This window comes from Glycine max, chromosome 19 (assembly GCF_000004515.6).
Source record: "Glycine max cultivar Williams 82 chromosome 19, Glycine_max_v4.0, whole genome shotgun sequence".
Lineage (NCBI taxonomy): Eukaryota > Viridiplantae > Streptophyta > Magnoliopsida > Fabales > Fabaceae > Glycine > Glycine max.
The window spans coordinates 38434175-38454163 of NC_038255.2; the positions used below are offsets into that span (position 1 = coordinate 38434175).

Below are 19989 nucleotides of genomic sequence, written 5' to 3' on the forward strand. Positions count from 1 at the left end.
TGCTGAATATATATCTCCGTAGTACATTAAGGACTCACCACTCTTTTTAGTTAATAAAGAACAATACAACGCAAAAGAGGTCAATATGTATCACCAGTCATACATAATGCATACTTTATTAAAGATCAAGACAACATAAAACAGGTCCATATGGATCACCAGTCATACATAATACATAAGTTATATTAAATTAAATTCAGGTGCTTCCTCATAGAAGTCCTGATCTTCAGGCTTGAGCCACCTCTACTGTTTCAGAACCCTTGTTTATTTCTACACCGTTTACACCTTTGTCTTGATTGGTACCGCATGGTTCTATCTTGGTCGTCTTCTCTGACATCTTTTCTTCATGGTCTGTTTCACGCTCACAAACTGAGACCTCAACTTTTGGTTGACAAAGGACTTCTTCTGTAATCCATTTTCTCAATTGACTGATAGCCACTTCATCTGTTTGTGATAGTAAGAGGAAAGTTCAGTTTCTAGTGTAAAAAACATACCAAGAAGCATGGAGAGGAGAGCAATAACAGGCTAAAACTTTTGCAATTCCACCATTATTTCCTATTCTTCCCATTGCATTCTGGAAATTTTGGAATGCAATGGGAAGTGCATGAAACAATAGTGGAAGTGCAGGAAACAACACCTGCAGTAACATACCTAATCGTGGGACGGTGTGACCTTGGGGATGCCTTATTATGAAGGGTTTGTCAAATGCAGACGCTAGATCCTCTGAAGGCAGTTTCAGCCAATCTTTTTCCCCAATGAAGTGAACAGATTTAGCTTTGATGGGGTCTTTGTAGGCAACATCGCATATGCTGGGATCTCTAAATTTGCTTCCTGATATTGATATGAAAAATTTTATGGGTGGATGCTCCTTTAGCACCTTTCCCTGATAATGTCATATACATCGGTCAGAATTTTGTAGTTGAATTTAAATTACAAACCAAATTATAGTAATTACTTGCCTGTGCCTGGTAACCTATCAAAAGTGCTGAAAGAGTTGCACCCTGATTTACATAAAGAAGAAATTTAAGTCGAATAGTAGTTATACATAATAGGAATATACACTAGTAAAACCCAAAAGAGATCTACTCTTGGAACAATTATGAATGTTTTACCTGTGAGAAGCCAAGGAAGCCATCAAAGGGACCATTGGCTGTAATATAATCGCATAAGTATGAGATGCATTCTTCCAAGTTAAAGTACACTGTGAAGTCCTGAGAAAGATTTGTGTAAATGTTCAGTAAATTTCAATTACTACATAACCAGCCAAATCTGAAATGAAAGCTAGGAGGATATAGTATTTCTACCTTTTCGAATTGAAACCACTCATAGTAAGGTGGAGGGAAGATGCCTTCTATGTCAGACTTCCCTCCAGCAGGGTATTTACCATCTGGGAAAACCTGTCACACTAATACAATTTAGATGCTCAATGTCTTACATGCTTACAGAATAATACATTTTTTTATCAGCAAATGTTAGCAATTAGTATGTTATGTTAATGGAGAGATTCAAATCCATGACTTCTTTATCACTCCAACCCTTAAGTCCCTCCCTCCAACCTCCAATAATACATTTAACTTTTTTGGTTCTATTGCTTTCATCTGTATATTTTTGTACTCGGGAAAAATTAAGACTACATTATACGTAGCAGTATAAACTATACTATATTAAGCTAAACAACATCAGCAATTATTATGAACAAGGGCTAATCAGCACTAACACTAATAAAATATGAATTTGAAATGTCTAAGAACAAGGGCTTAAGGTTAAAAATGCTTCATGCAAACACTTGAACATTAACAAAGTAAATGGCATATATTACCATATCAAATTGAATGAATAGAGAAGGATCCCATTTGCTGATTTGCTTTTTAAGAAAACTCCCACTTGTTCTGAATCCGTGGAGGCACAGTATTTTCAGCTTCTTTCCATTTTCTCCTTCCATAGCTGTTTCTCTAATGACCTCTATTGCCTCACAATTCACAAGCTAAGGAAATTGACTTATTTGTAGGAAGTGGAATGTAATAATGTATGTAAAGACTGTTCCTACCTACCCCCTTTTTTTATTGGATTTCAACGACCATCTTATTTGACTATGCTGGTTGGTATTGCACGTGCAAGCGTCGCACTAGTGCCTAGTGGGCTACTACATAAACCGAGGCTTTTTTGGGCCCTCAAGCCATTACTGTATGAGAATTGATATTCGTCCTCCAAAATTGCTTTCGGCTCCTATCATCAACACACTTTTACTAAAATACTCTTCTGCTCATTTCTTTCCATATTGGCACCCACCTCATCCCTTTCTTCCTTTTTCCTTCCTTCTTTCACTCTTTTCCTTCCTTCTTTTCTTCTTTCCCTCTCTTCCCTCATGTATTCCTCTCTTCTCAAGTATTTTTTTTTCTACTTCTGTCAACACAACAAAATCATGATTTCATTGTGTATTTTGTACAATGGAGTCATGATTCTATTTTTTTTTGTTTTCTGATTTATGGCAACAACAATTCCGTTGGATTGCATAATTTGCAGCACAATGGATGACTATGCAACCCAATAAAATCGTGATTTTTGCTGTGTTACAATTTAGGGTAAATAGTCACTTTTGTCTTTTAATGTGCTGACAAAAACATCCCTAAAAGATGAAAATACAAAATTTAATCCCCGAAAGTGTAAAAAGTGCAACAAATATACCCGACTGTTAACTTCCGTCCGTCACTGTTAATAAAATAGCTAACATGACACAGAATGACGAATTTGTCACTAAAATGATTGTCAACATGACCATGTTGACTAGATCGGTTGAAAATATCACTAAGATACCATTTTTAGACATAAATGTCAGTAATTTTTTGTTGAAAAAAAATGTAAATATTTTTTTATTGGAGAAAAATATCAGTAATTTGTTTTGGATCTAAATATCAATACGTTCCATTGGATCAAAATGTCAATAAGTTACCATTATTGGATGAAAATGTCAGTAATTTTTTTATTAGACCTAAATATCAATATGTTCTATTGGATTAATTTGTTAAACTCAAAATTTCATTTCATTTAAGGGTAAAATACAATTTTAGTATAAATTTTTGTCATTTTATATTGTTACAAACATAACATTATAATAATTACTTAAAAAAATATATTGGCAAACATAATTTAAAACAAACATAATAGTAACGATAATATTGATTATCAACCATAATTTGTCTGTCATAATAGAAATTATTCAAAATAAACATTGTACCAATTTACCAAAATAAATATTGTAACAATGTATCAATCATTACAAACTTTTTCAAATTATAATAATTAGTCACAATTTACTATAAATAAAAGGTAAATATATCTCAAATTTCACTTCTTCGAATCTTGACTATTTTATTAATGGTGACGGATGAAAGTTAACGTTTAGATATATTTGTCGCACTTTTTACACTTTCGAGAACTAAATTTTGTATTTTCATCTTTCAGAGACGCATTTGTGTGGGAAGATGAAAAGTCAAGAAAATATTATATAACAAATATGCCCCTAGGTTGGCAATTAGAGATGACCACGTTGATAATCATTTCAGTGACAAATTCGTCTATCTATGTGACGTAGGTTAACGAAAGTTAACGGCCGGATATATTTGTCACACTTTTCACACTTTTGGGGATTACATTTTACATTTTCATCTTTTAGAGACACATTTATCAGCGAATTACATATTCAGGGACAAAAATAATTATTTACCCTACAATTTATGTAATGCAATGGAATTGTAATTTCGTTACACATGTGGGGGTGTTGAAAAAAAAGTACAACATAATCATGATTCCGTTGTATAATATTTTTTGTACCCTCACTTGTGGAGCGAAAGTGTATTTTCATGGTACATGATGGAGGGACCAATAGCAATCTTATTGGGACCAATAGCATCCCCGGCCCTTACTATATTGAAAGTGATTTACAAATTAATTCTTGAAAATTTATCTCTAAGGATCTATTTGTTTGTAGAGAAAGAAAGCGAAGGAAAATGAAGTAAAATATGATAGGACTCACATTTTTACACTCTTTTTTAATTCAAAACTTATCTTAATTCACTTTTATTCATTTCTTTTCATTGTACCAGATCCCAGAAGATTTGTTTTTGAAAATTTGATTCTAAAATTTCTCCAAATCTGGTTTTGGAAAGTGTTAATTTCTCTTTAAAAAATGTAGCAATTCCAGACGTGACAAATCACTTACAGAAATTTAATTTTAGAATGTTTTAAACTCTCTTCTAGTATTTTAATTTTAGAGGTGATTTGTAAATCACTCTGGAATTAAATATTTTCGAAAATGGATTACAAACTACTTTTGGAATTAAAATATTAAAATTTTAAAAGACTCTGATATATTTTGGAATAGGATTTTGAAAACAAATAACTAAATACTTATTTATTTACAGAAATAATTTTAGAATCATAATTAAAAAATATAAGATGGTGCTTTTGATAAAAAAAAATAGTGCTACCAAATAAAAAAGGATGGTGCTTCATGAAACAAATTATAGGCCTCAGAAAGATCACAACTATTAGACAAGTTTACAAGGTAATTATTAAATATGCTTACCACCATTGTTAATATACTTCCTATTTCTATTTTTAATTATTATATTTACATAAATATCCCCATCTCTTACCCAACAATGAATCTATAAAATTTTCTTAATGAAGACTAGAAGTATTATAGGATCAATTAAGTTTTTGGTCCTAAATTTTTTGAAAATTTCAGTTTTAGTCCTATTTTTTTTAATATTTGAGGCATCTATATTTTTCCTTTGTTCACGAATTCAGTTTTTATTATCAAATAATTGATAATGTAGTATCAATCTTAGCTCAACAACTTGTCACAACTTCAAGAAATTTCATAGGGGCAACCACATGTAAATTGTATAAGTTGTATATGGGGTGGGAAGAGGAGAATTTGACCTATTAACCACAGCGAATTTGAAGAACGGCTACAGCGAATTTGTAAAACGGAAGACGAACATGTGGGTGTTGAAACAATGTGTCATGCATATAAAAGAAATGAAATTCCTTTTGACGACTCCCCTTGAAGATCTGTTCTCGTTTTGAGCAGCATTGAACCATGAACAAGTCACACTCTTTATTATCACATAAGGTGGCGTGACCAAGGAAGGAGTTCATTACCTTATTGCACTGAAACTTGGAGTAATAACTTCACCCGTATATACTATGCTGGCCTAGTAGAAATATCTATATGGTTATTAGAAAAGAACACCTCAAAAGAACTTGCCACTTTTTCTCTGAAGAAGAATCTCTAACCCCTCGAACTTCTGGAGATAACTTACATTGCCGCTTAGACTCTTCAGACTCCCCAGATCCACTACTAGACCACTCAGACTACATGAAAATAAAAGAAACCAAGAAGGCATATATGTACCTAAAAGTAAGTCAGACTTCGATCCAAAAGAAAAAAAAAAGGATGTGCTCGACTTTCGGACAACAACAATAAGCTATGAAGTATGGATACCTTAGTCCCTTATCATGTCCGGGTGTCCAACATACACCTGCATCCGATAATAACACCGATATGACGCTCATATGACAGATGTTCATGTTCTAATATTTTGGACATTACAGTTGTCTCCGTATTTATATTGTATCTGATATTCCTGTTGCTTCATAGATAATAAGGTTTAATGAGATAGAAAGAGAGGGTTTGGCGAGGTATTTATAGAAGATGGACCCCTAAATGATAGCCCTTGATTGACTGTTAGATCAACCACGATCAACAACTACAAAGCCTAGATATTTAGCATTCTAGATCGCTTAATGACCACCAAATCCATAATTGCGAAAGAGGAGATCGATGTGCCCTAGCGTGTTGACAGGTGCCTTCTCAAGAAATTCTATGGGCCATTATAATGTGAATATAAAGAATTAGATTTTAGAAGCAACACACACTATTTATTTTCTTTTATTACTCTCATTTTCTATATTTAGGGGATAGTACTGACCTGAGCCTCGGATTCCTTTATTGATACCCCCATCTTGCGGCGAATCACCACAGAAATTGTCGGAAGTTGACGTGAAGGATCCGAACATGCAAAGGAGAAAATTATCTTAGTATTCCTGTGAAATTAAATTTATTTTGAAATATGTTAAATATAAATAAAATATAAAGTTTAATTTTTATACATGGTTAATTTATAGATTTTTACATGTTTAACCAATGATAAATTATTATCAGGGTAGTTGCTATAAAAGTGAACAGATTTAACTCTCGTTAACAATTCCTATGATAAGATGATATTATAAAAAATTTTACATGATTAATGTGTAGACTTTTTGCTAAATAAAAATTTGATATTTTGTTCCGTCCCAAGTTATATATTATTTTTCTCTTTATTTTCAACAATCCTTACAAATATACATTCATATTTTTAGAACAAATTACAACAACACTTCAATTCAGGTTTGCACTAATTACACGTTTCCTTGGTAGACATTTCTTTGGCACTCTTCATGTAATGATGTTACTCAATGCTTTTATTTTAAGTTAAATTACACATATATCATAGTCCTTTTTGGTGAAACCCAAAAATGTTCCTCACATATGTGTGTAACATAGCAAGGCTCAAGCTAGGTATTGAGAAGCGTTTCTGGGTTTTGGCAAGGAGGGGGTCCAAGAAACATCCATCGCCATCTGGTTTCGCAATGAGTCTGTCGCTGCCATTTGCTGTCACCTTGTGTACCTTGCCGTTACCTCCTCTCACTACGACATAGGCAGCATCCACAGTAATCGCCTCAACTCGATCTCTCCAAATAATTTGTACGTGACCATGTTGCTGGATTTGTGATCTACCACTTCTATTTCAAGTTTCCCATTATGTTTTCTTTCATAATTTGATTCAATTCCTACATTGTAGTATTCTTTTTGTTCTTGAACAAATTTGAGTGTTTTTTTATTGGATTCTGGAAGTTTTGGATGGAGGATAATGAGATAGAGTTTCTTATTTTATCTAATGCATAGAACTTTCAAATTGTTTTTTGAATAACACATCTAAATCCCTCCAGCAATTTTTTTTGATGGGTTTGGGATGTCCATTTAATTCATATGTTAGGTTAATTTGATGAATTAAGGATAGGTGCACAATCACCCTTATTTATAAGGGCTTATTCACCAAGGAAACTCTATTTACCCTTATTTATAAGGGCTTATTCACCAAGGAAACTCTATTTAAGCCATAGAAATAGAAATAAGTCAAATAATACTCCAATCAAAGAATAAATATAAACTGCTAATGATCCGTTTTCTGTTTTTGAGAATCCAAGAGAGGTTGTAAATAGAGATGTTTGGAGAAGAGGGGTGCAACTGTAATTATAATTGAGACCGAAAGATTAGGGGTTATTTATAAGGTGAAAAAAAAAAGAGATGCATGTGTAATTAATACAAATCTTAAATGAGGTGTACTGTAATTTAGTTTTTTATATTTTATTTTTATCTCATTTTTTATATTTTTCTTTTTTCACATTATTTATCATATCAATCAATTTTTTTAAAATATTTCTACGTCTCATATTTCTTCACTCTAATTCAACCCAAAATGGAATGAATATTTTCATTTTTCAAATAGATAATTAATATTGTTCAACCCAAAATGGAATGAATATTTTCATTTTTCAAATAGATAATATTGACCTCTTAGAGATCCTTCTATAATTTTTTATTACTTTATAAAAAATATTAAATGAAAAGAAAGTTTATTTAATATGTTAAAAGTATAAAATATATTCAATACTTATCCTAAAAAGAAAGAGGAGGATTCCAAATTATTTGTTCCTATTTTGAAATAGAATGATAAAATTTATATTTTAATATTTTAATATTAATATTTAACATTAAATATATGTAAAATATTAAAAATATATTAAATATTAAAAGTAAAATATTAATATGTGAAAATTTTAAAATATATTTAATACTTTTTTGAGTTAAAGTATATTCAATGCTTATACTAAAATATTAGTATTAAATTTTAACTATTAAAAGCATATTTAATGTGATAAATATATTAAATATTAAAATAATAAAATATTAATATTTAAAAGTTTAAAATAAATTTAATAATTTTTTTAATTCAAAATAAATTCTGTAAAGAAGTTAAAAAAATTTAATACTTATACTACAATATTAAAATTAAATGTAAAATATTAAAAGCTTATTTAATATTTAAAATATATTAAATATTAAGAGATAAAAAAATATCATGTTAAAAGTTTAAAATCTATTTAATATTTTTGTTTTTAAGTCAAAATAAATTTAATACTTATCCTAAAATATCAATATTAAATGTTATTAAAGGCGTATTTAATATGTTAAATATAATAAATATTAAAGTATAAAATATTAGTAATATGTTAAAAGTTTAAGATACATTTAATACTTTTTGTTTTAGAAGTCAAAATATATTCAATACTTATCCTAAAAAGAAAAAGGAGGATTTTCATAATGATGATTAAATCAGTCATGAAGTTCTTTAAGTTTATTTTAGGTTACAATTTGATGATAAGTAATGTTATGAAAAAAAAAACAGAAACGTGATAAAAATTATATAAAAAATGAGTCTCATGACTTTTTAAAGGTTTTTGAGTTTTTATGCCATGAAATATTTTTTATACAATTTTCAAATTGTTTATGTTTTTTCCCAACATTAATTGATTTCGTATGACATAATTTTATTGGACAAGTTTGACGGATTAAAACAATAAAAAATTCAAAATTGTACTCCAAAAACATTTGCCATTATTTTAAAGATCATTTTATAATTTTTAATATATAAGACTAATTTACCTTCTAAAATAAAATTAAGAAAACATGTGAGTAATTTTGTACCAACAAGATCAGGTATAACGTTACCTTGCTTTCAGAACAAAAAAACTTGAGTAATTTTGCCTGAAATGTTTTTTTTTTCTCTTTGGAAATCATTATACCGTTAATTTTACAATTTTTAATAAACTAAAATATGTAACCTATGCCATGCACAAGTTAAATATTGTTTTTGAATACTTTTGTAAAACACTTTAAATATATAAATATTTTTCAAATAAAATGTATAAATATTGTTTCTCAAATATTTTATAAATTACTTTAAATTACAATATAACAATAAAATTAAGAGAACATGAGAATAATTTAGCCTAAAATGATTATTTTCCTATTTTGAAATCATTGTACCGTTAGTCAATCGTACGGTTGTGGACAGAAAGTGAGGTTCACGCTCAGTGAGAGCGCGTAGAACACCCATCCGATTTAGGTAGACACGAAGATCCAACGTCTACATACCCAGGAGATTTGGGCTAAGCAACACGTCTTTTCAATATATTTTAATCATTTTTAGACCTAATTTGTGATCAAGCAATCAATGATTTGACTAATAAGTTTACTACTGTATCCAAATCCATAAAATAAATGAAATAACATTACTATAATTTTTTAAAATTAATTAATAATTAATGCAGCCAAGAGTAATTAATTAATGAATTACTACAATTTTTAAAGTTTAATAAAATTTAATGAAGTCAAATTAATTAAATTATTACTGCAATTTTTAAAAATTAATTAATAATTAATTGAGTCAAATTAATTAATAATTTAACAAATTACTACTACAATTTTTTAAAATTAAATACTAATAATTAATGCAGTAAGAAAATTAATTAATTAATGAATGAATGGCGTCACCATTTTAACTCCCACCTTGTGAATAAATATTAAATTTCTGTGCCTCAAAGTTCCACCAATCAATCATTCATTCACTCCAAGGAGGGATCTCTCTCTCTCACTCCTTCTTCTCTCTCCTCTGGCACCCCTAAAGCTTCTTCTGTTCTGTGCAGGTGATCCTCATCTGGGTTTCATTCGTTTCCGTTTTGCTCTTGTGGTTTTGCATTTTCTTTTTATGGAACTGGGTTTCATTCAATTTTTCTCTTTGGGTTAAATTCTATGTTCAATTAGAGGTTTTGATGATGCCCCAGATTTTATTTTGGAGTTTCGTGTCCTGTGAATGATGCCTTACCAATCAAACAAGTAATTGTTTTTGTGGGGTGATTTGTTTCGTGTTAGATTAGGATTATTGAGATTCTCGGGGTTTCATTTTGCCCATAGGGTTTTGCTGCTGTGGTTGGCTCTCTCTTTTGTTTCAAAAAATAGGTTTTTCGATTTTTAAGTCTTTTTTTTTAAAAAAAGAAATTGGTTGGCTGAGAAGTGATTTTTTATTTATTTAAATCTTGTATATATCTAGGGTTTTGTGGTAAATGAGATAATTCAGGTTCGGGAGCTCTATTTGAGTTGTTGTGTTTTTTTATAACAAAAATCTATTTGGGTTTTCCCCCCTTGCAATTGGGTGTACAAATTTTCTAACTTTCTCTTCTTTGGTATGTATAAGTGTCTGCGAAGGTGTTAACCTTAGATGTCTGTGTGTGTGTGTGTGTGAATTTTTGTTGATTATTTGTTGTGTAAAATGAGTTTGATTCACAACTTATTGTTGATTATTTGTGTTTTGTTGATTTCTCATAGAGAATAGCTGAGAAATGGATTAGTGGTTTTAAAAAATAATGGACTAATTTAGGTTATTTGAGATTCTTGATTCATGTCTTGCCTTACAATTAACACTGAACGGCTATTTTACAACCAATACTTCCCTCTAGTGCTGATTCTATTGTATTTTCTTATTTGAATCCCATGTTTGTGCATAATAATTTGATACAATTTCCACTCATCCGTGATAAAAAAACCTCTGCAGGCAGTTTTTCTTTGGTTTGGTTGCATCCTTTGATCTGATCAGCAAATTTGAGAATTCAGTTTGGGAAGGGCCATTCCTCTTTAGTGCAAAACAGATCGCAGGTGCCTTTGTGCTGATGGTAAGCAATTGTTTTTGCTCATATGACTGGTGCTATCTTAATACAGATAATGTGTCATCAACCTGCCAGTTCATTATTCAATACTATTATTTGTCACGATTGTTTAATTCCATTTTGTTGGGGTGTTTAACATTCTTAGATTGTTATATGGTGCTTTTGTTTTAGGCCACTAATGAAAATCTTCCACCAAATGTAATTAAGCAACTTGCCAAGGAGTTGAAAAATCTTGATGAATCTCCTCCCGAGGGCATTAAAGTTGTGGTAAATGATGATGATTTTTCGACAATATTTGCTGACATTGAAGGCCCAGGTAAGTAACTTTTATGTTTTTTGTTGTACGATTGAGCACTCGGCATTTGGTAATTCAACCGGAGTAATATATTTTTTCAGCTGGAACTCCTTATGAGAATGGAGTTTTCCGAATGAAGCTGTTGCTGTCCCATGATTTCCCGCATTCTCCACCTAAAGGTGTGTTTTAGACTCCCCATATGGACCATTTTATAATCTTCTATTTACATTATTGAGACAGAATCATACTGTTAGTTTTTTTCTTGAATTTTAACTTGGTTATTCTTTTCTTTTTGAAACTTTTTCACTGAATGGAATTTTTATTGTTTATATAACCAAATGACATTTATATTCCTTATAGAATCACACTCTAGTCTTTTGTATGTTGCAAAGCTGTGAAACTTATGAAGCCATTGAATTTTAATGTTGTAGGTTTTTTCTTGACTAAGATTTTCCATCCAAACATTGCAACCAATGGAGAGATTTGTGTCAACACACTTAAAAAGGATTGGAATCCTAGCCTTGGGTTACGGCATGTTCTTATTGTAAGTGCAGTAGTATTCTTGATTTATCATTTTATTGAATTAAGTTTTGCTTGATTGGTCTGTGTTTATTAATATTGATTCCCATTTTGAACAGGTTGTTAGGTGTCTATTGATTGAACCATTCCCAGAATCAGCTCTAAATGAACAGGCTGGCAAAATGCTGCTTGAGAATTATGAGGAGTATGCTAGACATGCTAGGTAAGTTAAGCCAATGATGGTATTTCTGTCAATTAATTTCTTGTACTAGAATTTTGAAAATTTAATGTGAAACTTCGTGTATTTACCAACTTTAGAATCTTACTAATGAGTGGCTGAATGGCTTTGCTAAGGAGCATTTTGTTAGATGCTTTCAATTACATAAAAAGACAAGTATTAAATAGTTTTTTTTTAATATATATGTTCCTTTTCATTAGCATTCTCCTTGGTTTAAACCCTGTTCTGGAATCTTGTATGGCAAATGAAACTTGAAGTAAGAACTATGTTGAGGCACCCCCCCTCCCCCCTTTTAATTCAAATAACAGATTGCTTTCTTCATCTGCCGCACATCTATATGTATCTACGTCTGATCTTTATTACTTCATTTAAGTTACCTTTCTGAGCTTCACTACCAGAGTGATTGTTTGAAATCATGGTCACCCCTGGTGTTCGAGAGAAAGGAGTCCATTCTTCCTTGTTTCCCACATTGCGACACATGCTGAATATGTTCCCAGCCGTAGTATTTATCTCAAACAAACATAGTTCCTGTACCTCATCGGAGCTGTGTTTCTTTAGCTGCTCAATTTCACAGGAGTTGAGATGTAACCTGTAGGACATATAATTCCTTATGTTTTTATGGAGGAGGCTACTCTTGATTTTAAACTGGTGTTTTTTGTTGGATTTGATAAATTTTCTTGAGTTTGATAAACATTTGATAATTTTTTTGAGTTTGATAAACATTTGATAATTTTTTTTTGAGTTTGATAAACATTTGATAATTTTTTTTTGAGTTTGATAAATGTTTCTCCTTGCTATTCTTACCTTACTCTACCTACTTGATTCATAAATTCCCCCCCTTATGAATGAATTGAGGAGTGTATCATTTGTGGCATGCAGGCTTTACACTGGAATCCATGCAAAACCAAAGCCCAAATTCAAGAGCGGAGCTATATCCGAATCAACAACTGCTCTGAATGTTGATCAGACCAACACCTCTGTGATTAGTGGTGACATCAAAACCACACCGGCGAGTGCTGCATTGCCAGTGCCAGTGCTTGCAACCACCACAACAAGAGGAAATAATCAGGAACAGGCAGCGGCTGTTAATGGTTCTTCTGCTGCTACAGTCATATCTGCTGCTTCTGCACCACCAAAGAAGGAAGGTGGACAAGCAAAAGCTCAGGCGGACAAGAAGAAGATAGATGCCAGAAAGAAAAGTTTGAAAAGATTGTAATAAAAATCTTCAATCATTGAAGTTTTTTATTTGTGTTTTAGTTTTACATTTTGATAGAGAAAGAGGGGAGGGAGTGGGGATGTGGTCTCCTGGGTTCAACATTTGCTTTATAAAACGAGTGAGGTATTTTCTTTGGGAGTAAATGGATGAAATTGAACTTCTTGTTGTCTTTGAACTTGTGCTATGCTCTTTGCTAAAATATTGAACTTGTCCATAATACACCCTTATTACTGGCCCTTAGATTAATCAATTCTGGAATGCAAATTGTTCTGGAATGCAATATTGATCTTTTAGGGAAAGAATGCTCTTTCAGTAGGTGTTTTTTTACATAAATTCTGGAATGCAAATTGTTTGTGGTTTCTTCCATGTAAAGATTTCAGGAACTATGCCAAACAATTTTGGAAGTCTTTTGGGAAAGAACTTTGAAAATGGTGACATCAACGGCGCCTCCAACGGAGAGTGACGAAGACACCATCAGGGGATGTAGGAAAGGGAGGGAAAGTACAGAAAAGTGGAATGAGAACTAATAATAATGATGTATGGTGGACCACTCCTGAGAACTAATAACAGTGATGTATCGTAACACCTTAGTCTTCGTTTATTTTTGGATTCAACTCATTTATGAAAAATGTATGTTGGATTGGGATTGAAAATTTTCTTTTGTGATCTTGTGAATTGATTTAAGCTGAACTCTAGTTATGAACAAAAATCTAGCTGAATGTGAGGATTTTAAGCAATTTAAAGAAATTATGTCATTTTTCCTTACTTCAAACAATTTAACCAGCTTTTTATTTTACTTTAACAACTATAAAAGGTTTATTAAATGAATAAGTTTAACTAGCATTTTTATATTAGTGGGACTTCATACAAAATATCGTTAAGTGTGTACTTAGATTCATGTTAGATTATTTAAAATCATATTTAAATATCATATGTGATTTTAAGTAAATGTTTATTTTCTATTAAAAAAATATTCTCGGTAATGGATTTTGAATTAAAATAATTTTAAATAACTTTTAGGTTGTATAAATTTTTTTATCCAAATTTTATTGATCAAATAACTTAATTGGTCCTTTATTTTTTTAATTTGATTCTTTATCTTTTAAAAAATTTATTTTAATCATTGTTTTTTTTAAATTGTTTCAAAATAGTCCTTTCATCTATCTAGTGGTTAATAAAATATATTGAGAACTAAAAACCGCTATAAAATGTAAATAAAAAAATTCTTCAACTTCCTCCCATTCTTTCATTTTTTTTTCTCCTACAAGAACGATGAAGGTGCCCCTAACAAAAATAACGACATGTTTATAGATTCAGAACTCAGTTTGGTCCTTTATCAAATTTTTCCCTTCTTCTCTTTCCACTTCTCATCTCCAATCCTCTTCATACATCAACAACAATCAACTCGAAGAGTCTCCTTTAGAGAAATTATAAAACAGATATAAGAAAACAAGAACAAATAAATCAGAGAAATTGAAAAATAGATTCAAAAAATCATATCCTCTGCGGGAAATTACAAAACAGATCCAAATGTCCATGAAATTGGAAACCAAAAATTGAACAAATAAAAATAAATATAGAAATAAGTTAAACTTGAATTTTAACTTCAACCCAAACAATGACAGTCCAATTTCAACTTCGACCCTCCCAAAAGAAAAATTCTACAACGACCCACAAATGAGGTACACCATGGACAATAAGGTTTGCAACTGTCCATGTGTGTTTACAAGAAAATAGAATATGTGATCTTAAATTTGGGGGAAAAGGAGACTTAAGGTTTATGAAGGATGAAATTAGTTCTCCTTATTATTTGTTTTGCGGCAGCTAAAAGCCGTCAGTATCTGGATTGTTAACGTGTTAACCTTAAATTGACGAAAGAATCATTTTAAGGATTAAAATTAACTTTTTCACACATAAAAAATTAAACTGAATAAAAAAATAAAATAAATAATCAAATAGATCGTTTGATCAATTCTATTATCAACTAAATTTTGGAATAAAAATATCTAAATGTATATAATTTTATTTCAAAATTAATTTCATTTAAAATTAACTTTACAAATGCTCTGTAAAAGGTGTATTTGGTCTATTCAATAATCGTCCCTCTTGTGTGATATAAGTGGTTGAGACATGATCCAGCATAAGTTTTTTTACAGTTCTCTCCGGTCTTTTTTTTATCTCTCTACTTTCTCTTCATTTCTTCATCATCGTTTGTTTTCCTTTCTATCTTTTTTTTTTCTTCGTGTTTTTACTTTTAATTTTTCGAGCTGTAGAGGCAGGAGAGAATAAAAAACATCAAAGATTTATTATTTAATAAATGAATAAAAAGTAAGTAAGAAAGAAAGATTTATCATTCGAATGAACAGAAGTAAAAGAAAGAAATACTAATAAGTAAAAGAAAAGAAAAAATCACAGAAATTAAAACTTTTTTATATTAATCAAATATTCGTATTTGTTTTTATTTAACTGAAACACAAGTATTAATCGATTTACAAAACACCAACCAATCATCAATCGGATCTCTACTTGTGGTTGTATCACGCTTGATTATGAATTGAAAAAGAAATCGCTTGCTTGGTTATCAAAATAAAGATGATCTCTACATGTTAATCAACCAATTTTCACAAAATTGTTGTGAGTAGGTGGGGTTCTACAAAGTTGACGATGCCTTCTCCATCCATTCACGGTGATTTAGTCAACAAGTACTCAAGGTGGAGGAGGGTATTTGTCTTCTCAAGTTCTTGGACTTTAGAAGAAGGGTAAATTAGTTCAATATTTATTGGACCAGGCATGCTACTTCTGCATATGTATTCTGCATATGTTGTCATTCTGTTTTAATCACTTTTTGTTATACAGTTAATTCTGTTATAACTATTCTGTTTGTAGTTTCCTACTGTTCCTCTTATATATATTTGTGTATAGCTGATGACTAGGGGAGATATAGCCTTTGTAAACTTTCTTGTAAGTTTATCAATATACTGATTCTGATTCTGAGTTTTTCCTTAGCATCTTTTTGTTTCTTTCTTCCTTCTTGTTTTTTCATTTCAAGTTATTACAAAGCTTATAACTTCAATATGGTATCAGATGAACAATAACCTCTATGATCCTCTTCCTCAATGGGCCTGTGATCTTCTACTTTGTCTCTTCTCCCATTAGCTTTTCCATTTGGATTCATGGCAGCACCAATTAAAGATTCCAGTCAAGATCCCTCTCACCCACTGTTTCTACATCATTCGGATAGCCCAGGACTCGTCCTTACATCCCAGCCTCTCGACCACAAGAACTACACCACATGGAGCCGCGCAATGATGGTAGCTCTTTCGGTGAAGAGCAAGGTGGCCTTCATCGATGGATCCCTCCCGATGCCAACTACAGCCGATCCTACATATGCTGCATGGACTTGTGGTAACAATCTTGTCATTTCTTGGCTTTACAATTCTGTTTCTAAAGATATCATTAGCAGCATCTTGTTTGCCAACACGGCTAAGGAAATTTGGGAAGATTTGAAAACACGATTTTCCCGAAAGAATGGTCCAAGAATTTTCCAGTTGAGAAGGCATCTAATGTTATTACAACAAGGAAGTGATGATGTTAGTACCTACTATACCAAATTAAAATCAGTCTGGGAAGAACTCTCAGGCTATAAACCAACCTTCCAATGCAAATGTGGCGGGTTACAAACTCTACAAGATTACACTGAATCTGAATATGTTATGTCCCTTTTAATGGGCCTAAACGACAGTTTTGCTCAGGTCCGAGGTCAAATTCTCCTCTATGATCCTCTTCCTCCCATTGGTAATGTTTTTTCTCTTGTTATTCAAGAAGAAGCACAAAGAGAAATTGTTGTAAACCATATACCTTCTCTAAACTCTAATACTATGGCCTTTGCTGTCAACTCTACAACCAAGAACCCTACTAATGGTAAGAGTAGGAATGCCAAGAAAGAGAGACCTCAATGTGCTCATTGCAACCTACTGGGTCATACAAAGGACAAGTGTTACAAACTTGTTGGCTATCCTCCAAATTACTTCAAGAACAAGCCTCAACAAACTGTAAATCAGGTAACTGATCATGATGAGTCCCCGAGTCATGGTGCCACAAATACTTTGTCCACTGCCCAATGTCAACAATTGATTAGCTTCTTGACAAAACAATTGAACACAGAGAACAATGTTGATACTCTTGCCACAAATGTTTCAGGTATCTGCATGAACACTAGCTTTGATTTCAATGAATCTTGCCATTATTGGATTCTTGACTCAGGAGCAACCTCACATATATGTTGCTTAAAAGAACAATTTAATTCATTTAAATCTTTACATGATTCTCATGTTTTATTACCTAATTCCACCAAGGTAAAGGTTGAAGGGATACGAAGCATAAAACTGAATGATGACATCTTCCTGCATAATGTGTTCTTCATTTCATCCTTTAGATTTAACTTGTTGTCCCTTGTGTCTTTGATAAATGACAATTCTTTCCAATTTACTATGCAACCTAACAGCTTTGTTCTTCAGGACCTCAAGACATTGAGGAGGATTGGCACCACTAGGCAACATCAAGGATTACTTCTTTTTGATTTCCCTAAATCTTCCTTTCATGATACTAGTATACAATCTTGTAATGTTGTTACCTATGAAACTTGGCACCACAGATTGGGCCACATACCTATACCTGTGTACAAACTGATTTGCAATAAAGTTCCTCTATCCTCTATTGATTCAAAATTTCACTGTGAAGTTTGCCCTATTGCCAAACAAAACAAATTAGCTTTCACTAACCAAAACAACTTTAGTGATGAATTGTTTGATTTAATACATGTTGGGGACCCTTTAGGGAAGCTACCTTTGATGGATTCAAATTAAATATTTTTTAACTTTAGTAGATGATAAATGTAGGTTCACTTGGATTTACCTTCTTAGAAATAAATCTGATTGTCTCTCCATTGTACCACAATTTTTCTCATATGTGGAAAACTAATTTCAAACCACCATCAATTGGTTCAGATCTGACAATGCAAAAGAGCTTACCTTTTTAGATTTCTTTTCAAAGAAAGGTGTCCTACACCAATTTTCCTATGTGGAACGCCCACAACAAAACAATGTTGTAGAAAGGAAACACCTCCATATTTTAAATCTTGCTCGAGCCTTGTTGTTTCAACCTTATTTACCATTAAAATTCTGGGGTGAATGTGTTAAAACTGCAGTTTTCTTGATGAACAGAACCCCTAGCCCCATTTTGAAAGCCAAGTCACCTTTTGAGATTTTATATGCTAAACTTCCTAACTATGCTGATTTTAGGACCTTTGGAACATTATGCTATGCCTCTACTCTAATATCAAGCAAACACAAATTCTCACCTAGAGTTGTTGCAGTTGTGTTCCTTGGCTACCCTCAAGGATATAAAGGCTACAAGCTTCTCAACCTGTCTACTAAGCAAATCTTCATATCCAGAGATGTCAAATTCTTTGAGAATATATTCCCTTTCAAAAACCAACAGTCCAACAATAGTGGCAGAGAGTTTCTTGACCTCTATGTCACCCCTAATCTCCTAACCTCCACTAACTCAACTGACACACCACAACACACTCCTCAACCTGCGAAGGTCTACCAAAGTTTCAAACACTCCAAAATATCTTACAGATTTCCACTGCTACAATGTAACCAACACAAACAAAGTCACCTACCCTATACATCATCACTTAGACTACTCAAAACTTTATGATTCACATAAACACTACATTTTCCAAATCTCAGAAAACCATGAGCCGCAAACTTACAGCCAAGCCATCAAGCATAAACCATGGCAAGAAGCCATATCTGCTGAGTTGATGGCCATGGAGCTCAATAACACTTGGACCATCGTCCCATTGCCTCAAGGGAAGAAACCTATCAGTTACAAATGGATTTTTAAGCTGAAACTAAATTCGGATGGGACAATAGCAAGACATAAAGCTCGGTTAGTTGCCAAAGGTTTTACACAACAATATGGGTTAGATTTTCAAGAAACCTTTTCACCTGTGGCAAAAATAACTACCTTAAGGTTGCTGATATCTCTAGCAGCATCCAATGGTTGGCATCTAGCTCAGCTAGACATCAACAATGTCTTCCTCAATGGGACTCTTTCAGAAGAGATATTCATGAACATTCCACAAGGCTATCAACATAGTGTCACCAAGGGACCCAATCCACCATTAGTTTGCAAGTTGAATAGATCTATATATGGACTGAAGTAGGCTTCAAGATCTTAGTTCAATGTTTTCAGCAATGCTTTACTCAGAAGTGGATTCAAACAATCTAAGTATGATTACTCATTGTTCACTAAAGGAGAAAGAGATAATTTCACAACAATTTTGGTTTATGTTGATGACATTATCCTGGCTAGCCTAAGTCAAGCCATGATATCCAGAACCAAGTCCATTTTGAAAGAGCACTTCAAACTCAAAGATCTAGGAGACCTAAAAATTTTCTTAGGCCTAGAGCTATCTCGATTAAAGGAAGGCATTTTCATGTGCCAAAGACATTACACATTGTCTATCCTCGAAGATTGTGGAATGCTTGCCTGCAAACCTTCTTCGATTCCTATGGAAGCACATAACAAATTGATAGTTAACTCAAGAACAAAGCTTGCTGATCCAGGATCTTATAGGCGACTCGTTGGAAGGCTTTTGTACTTAACTATATCTAGGCTAGATATATGTTATTGTGTGCACAAGTTTAAGTCAATTTGTCTCCAAACCCTATACAAACCACATGCATGCTGCTAACATGTTACTTCGGTACCTTAAACACACTGCTGGTCAAGGTATTCTTTTTAGAGCCAACTCAG

General features: G+C 32.2%; 2 protein-coding genes across 3 annotated transcripts; one reads left to right on the forward strand and one right to left on the reverse strand.

Moving 5' to 3' along the window:
- Nucleotides 1–100: 100 nt before the first annotated feature.
- On the reverse strand, nucleotides 101–2050 carry LOC100780431 (dihydrofolate reductase). Its single transcript, XM_003554028.5, has 6 exons — nucleotides 1820–2050; nucleotides 1305–1397; nucleotides 1113–1211; nucleotides 960–1001; nucleotides 652–883; nucleotides 101–444 (listed from the first exon to the last, which is right to left on the reverse strand). The coding sequence occupies exons 1-6, from the start codon at nucleotides 1940–1942 to the stop codon at nucleotides 227–229; spliced, it is 807 nt and encodes a 268-aa protein (XP_003554076.1). The 5' UTR covers nucleotides 1943–2050; the 3' UTR covers nucleotides 101–226.
- Nucleotides 2051–9745: 7695 nt separating this feature from the next.
- Nucleotides 9746–13378, forward strand: LOC100801681 (ubiquitin-conjugating enzyme E2 22). 2 transcript variants are annotated; one of them, XM_006604226.3, is made up of 7 exons: nucleotides 9746–9876; nucleotides 10782–10899; nucleotides 11065–11209; nucleotides 11290–11367; nucleotides 11620–11732; nucleotides 11827–11930; nucleotides 12825–13378. In XM_006604226.3, the coding sequence occupies exons 2-7, from the start codon at nucleotides 10897–10899 to the stop codon at nucleotides 13159–13161; spliced, it is 780 nt and encodes a 259-aa protein (XP_006604289.1). In that variant the 5' UTR covers nucleotides 9746–9876; nucleotides 10782–10896; the 3' UTR covers nucleotides 13162–13378. The 2 variants fall into 2 exon arrangements, with proteins under 2 accessions (XP_006604289.1, XP_040868441.1); XM_041012507.1 differs by lacking the exon at nucleotides 9746–9876 and adding an exon at nucleotides 9895–10066.
- Nucleotides 13379–19989: the final 6611 nt, after the last annotated feature.

Excerpts from the sequence above, each read along its gene's own strand:
- LOC100801681 (XM_041012507.1), top strand. The coding sequence starts at position 10,044 with ATGATGCCTTACCAATCAAACAA. Across the intron at positions 10,067-10,781 it reads ATGCCTTACCAATCAAACAA|GCAGTTTTTCTTTGGTTTGG; the intron begins GTAATTGTTTTT and ends AAACCTCTGCAG. Across the intron at positions 11,931-12,824 it reads GAGTATGCTAGACATGCTAG|GCTTTACACTGGAATCCATG; the intron begins GTAAGTTAAGCC and ends TGTGGCATGCAG.
- LOC100780431 (XM_003554028.5), bottom strand. The coding sequence starts at position 1,942 with ATGGAAGGAGAAAATGGAAAGAAGCTGAAAATACTGTGCCTCCACGGA. Across the intron at positions 884-959 it reads TGATAGGTTACCAGGCACAG|GGAAAGGTGCTAAAGGAGCA; the intron begins GCAAGTAATTAC and ends TGACATTATCAG. Across the intron at positions 445-651 it reads TCACACCGTCCCACGATTAG|ATGAAGTGGCTATCAGTCAA; the intron begins GTATGTTACTGC and ends TATCACAAACAG.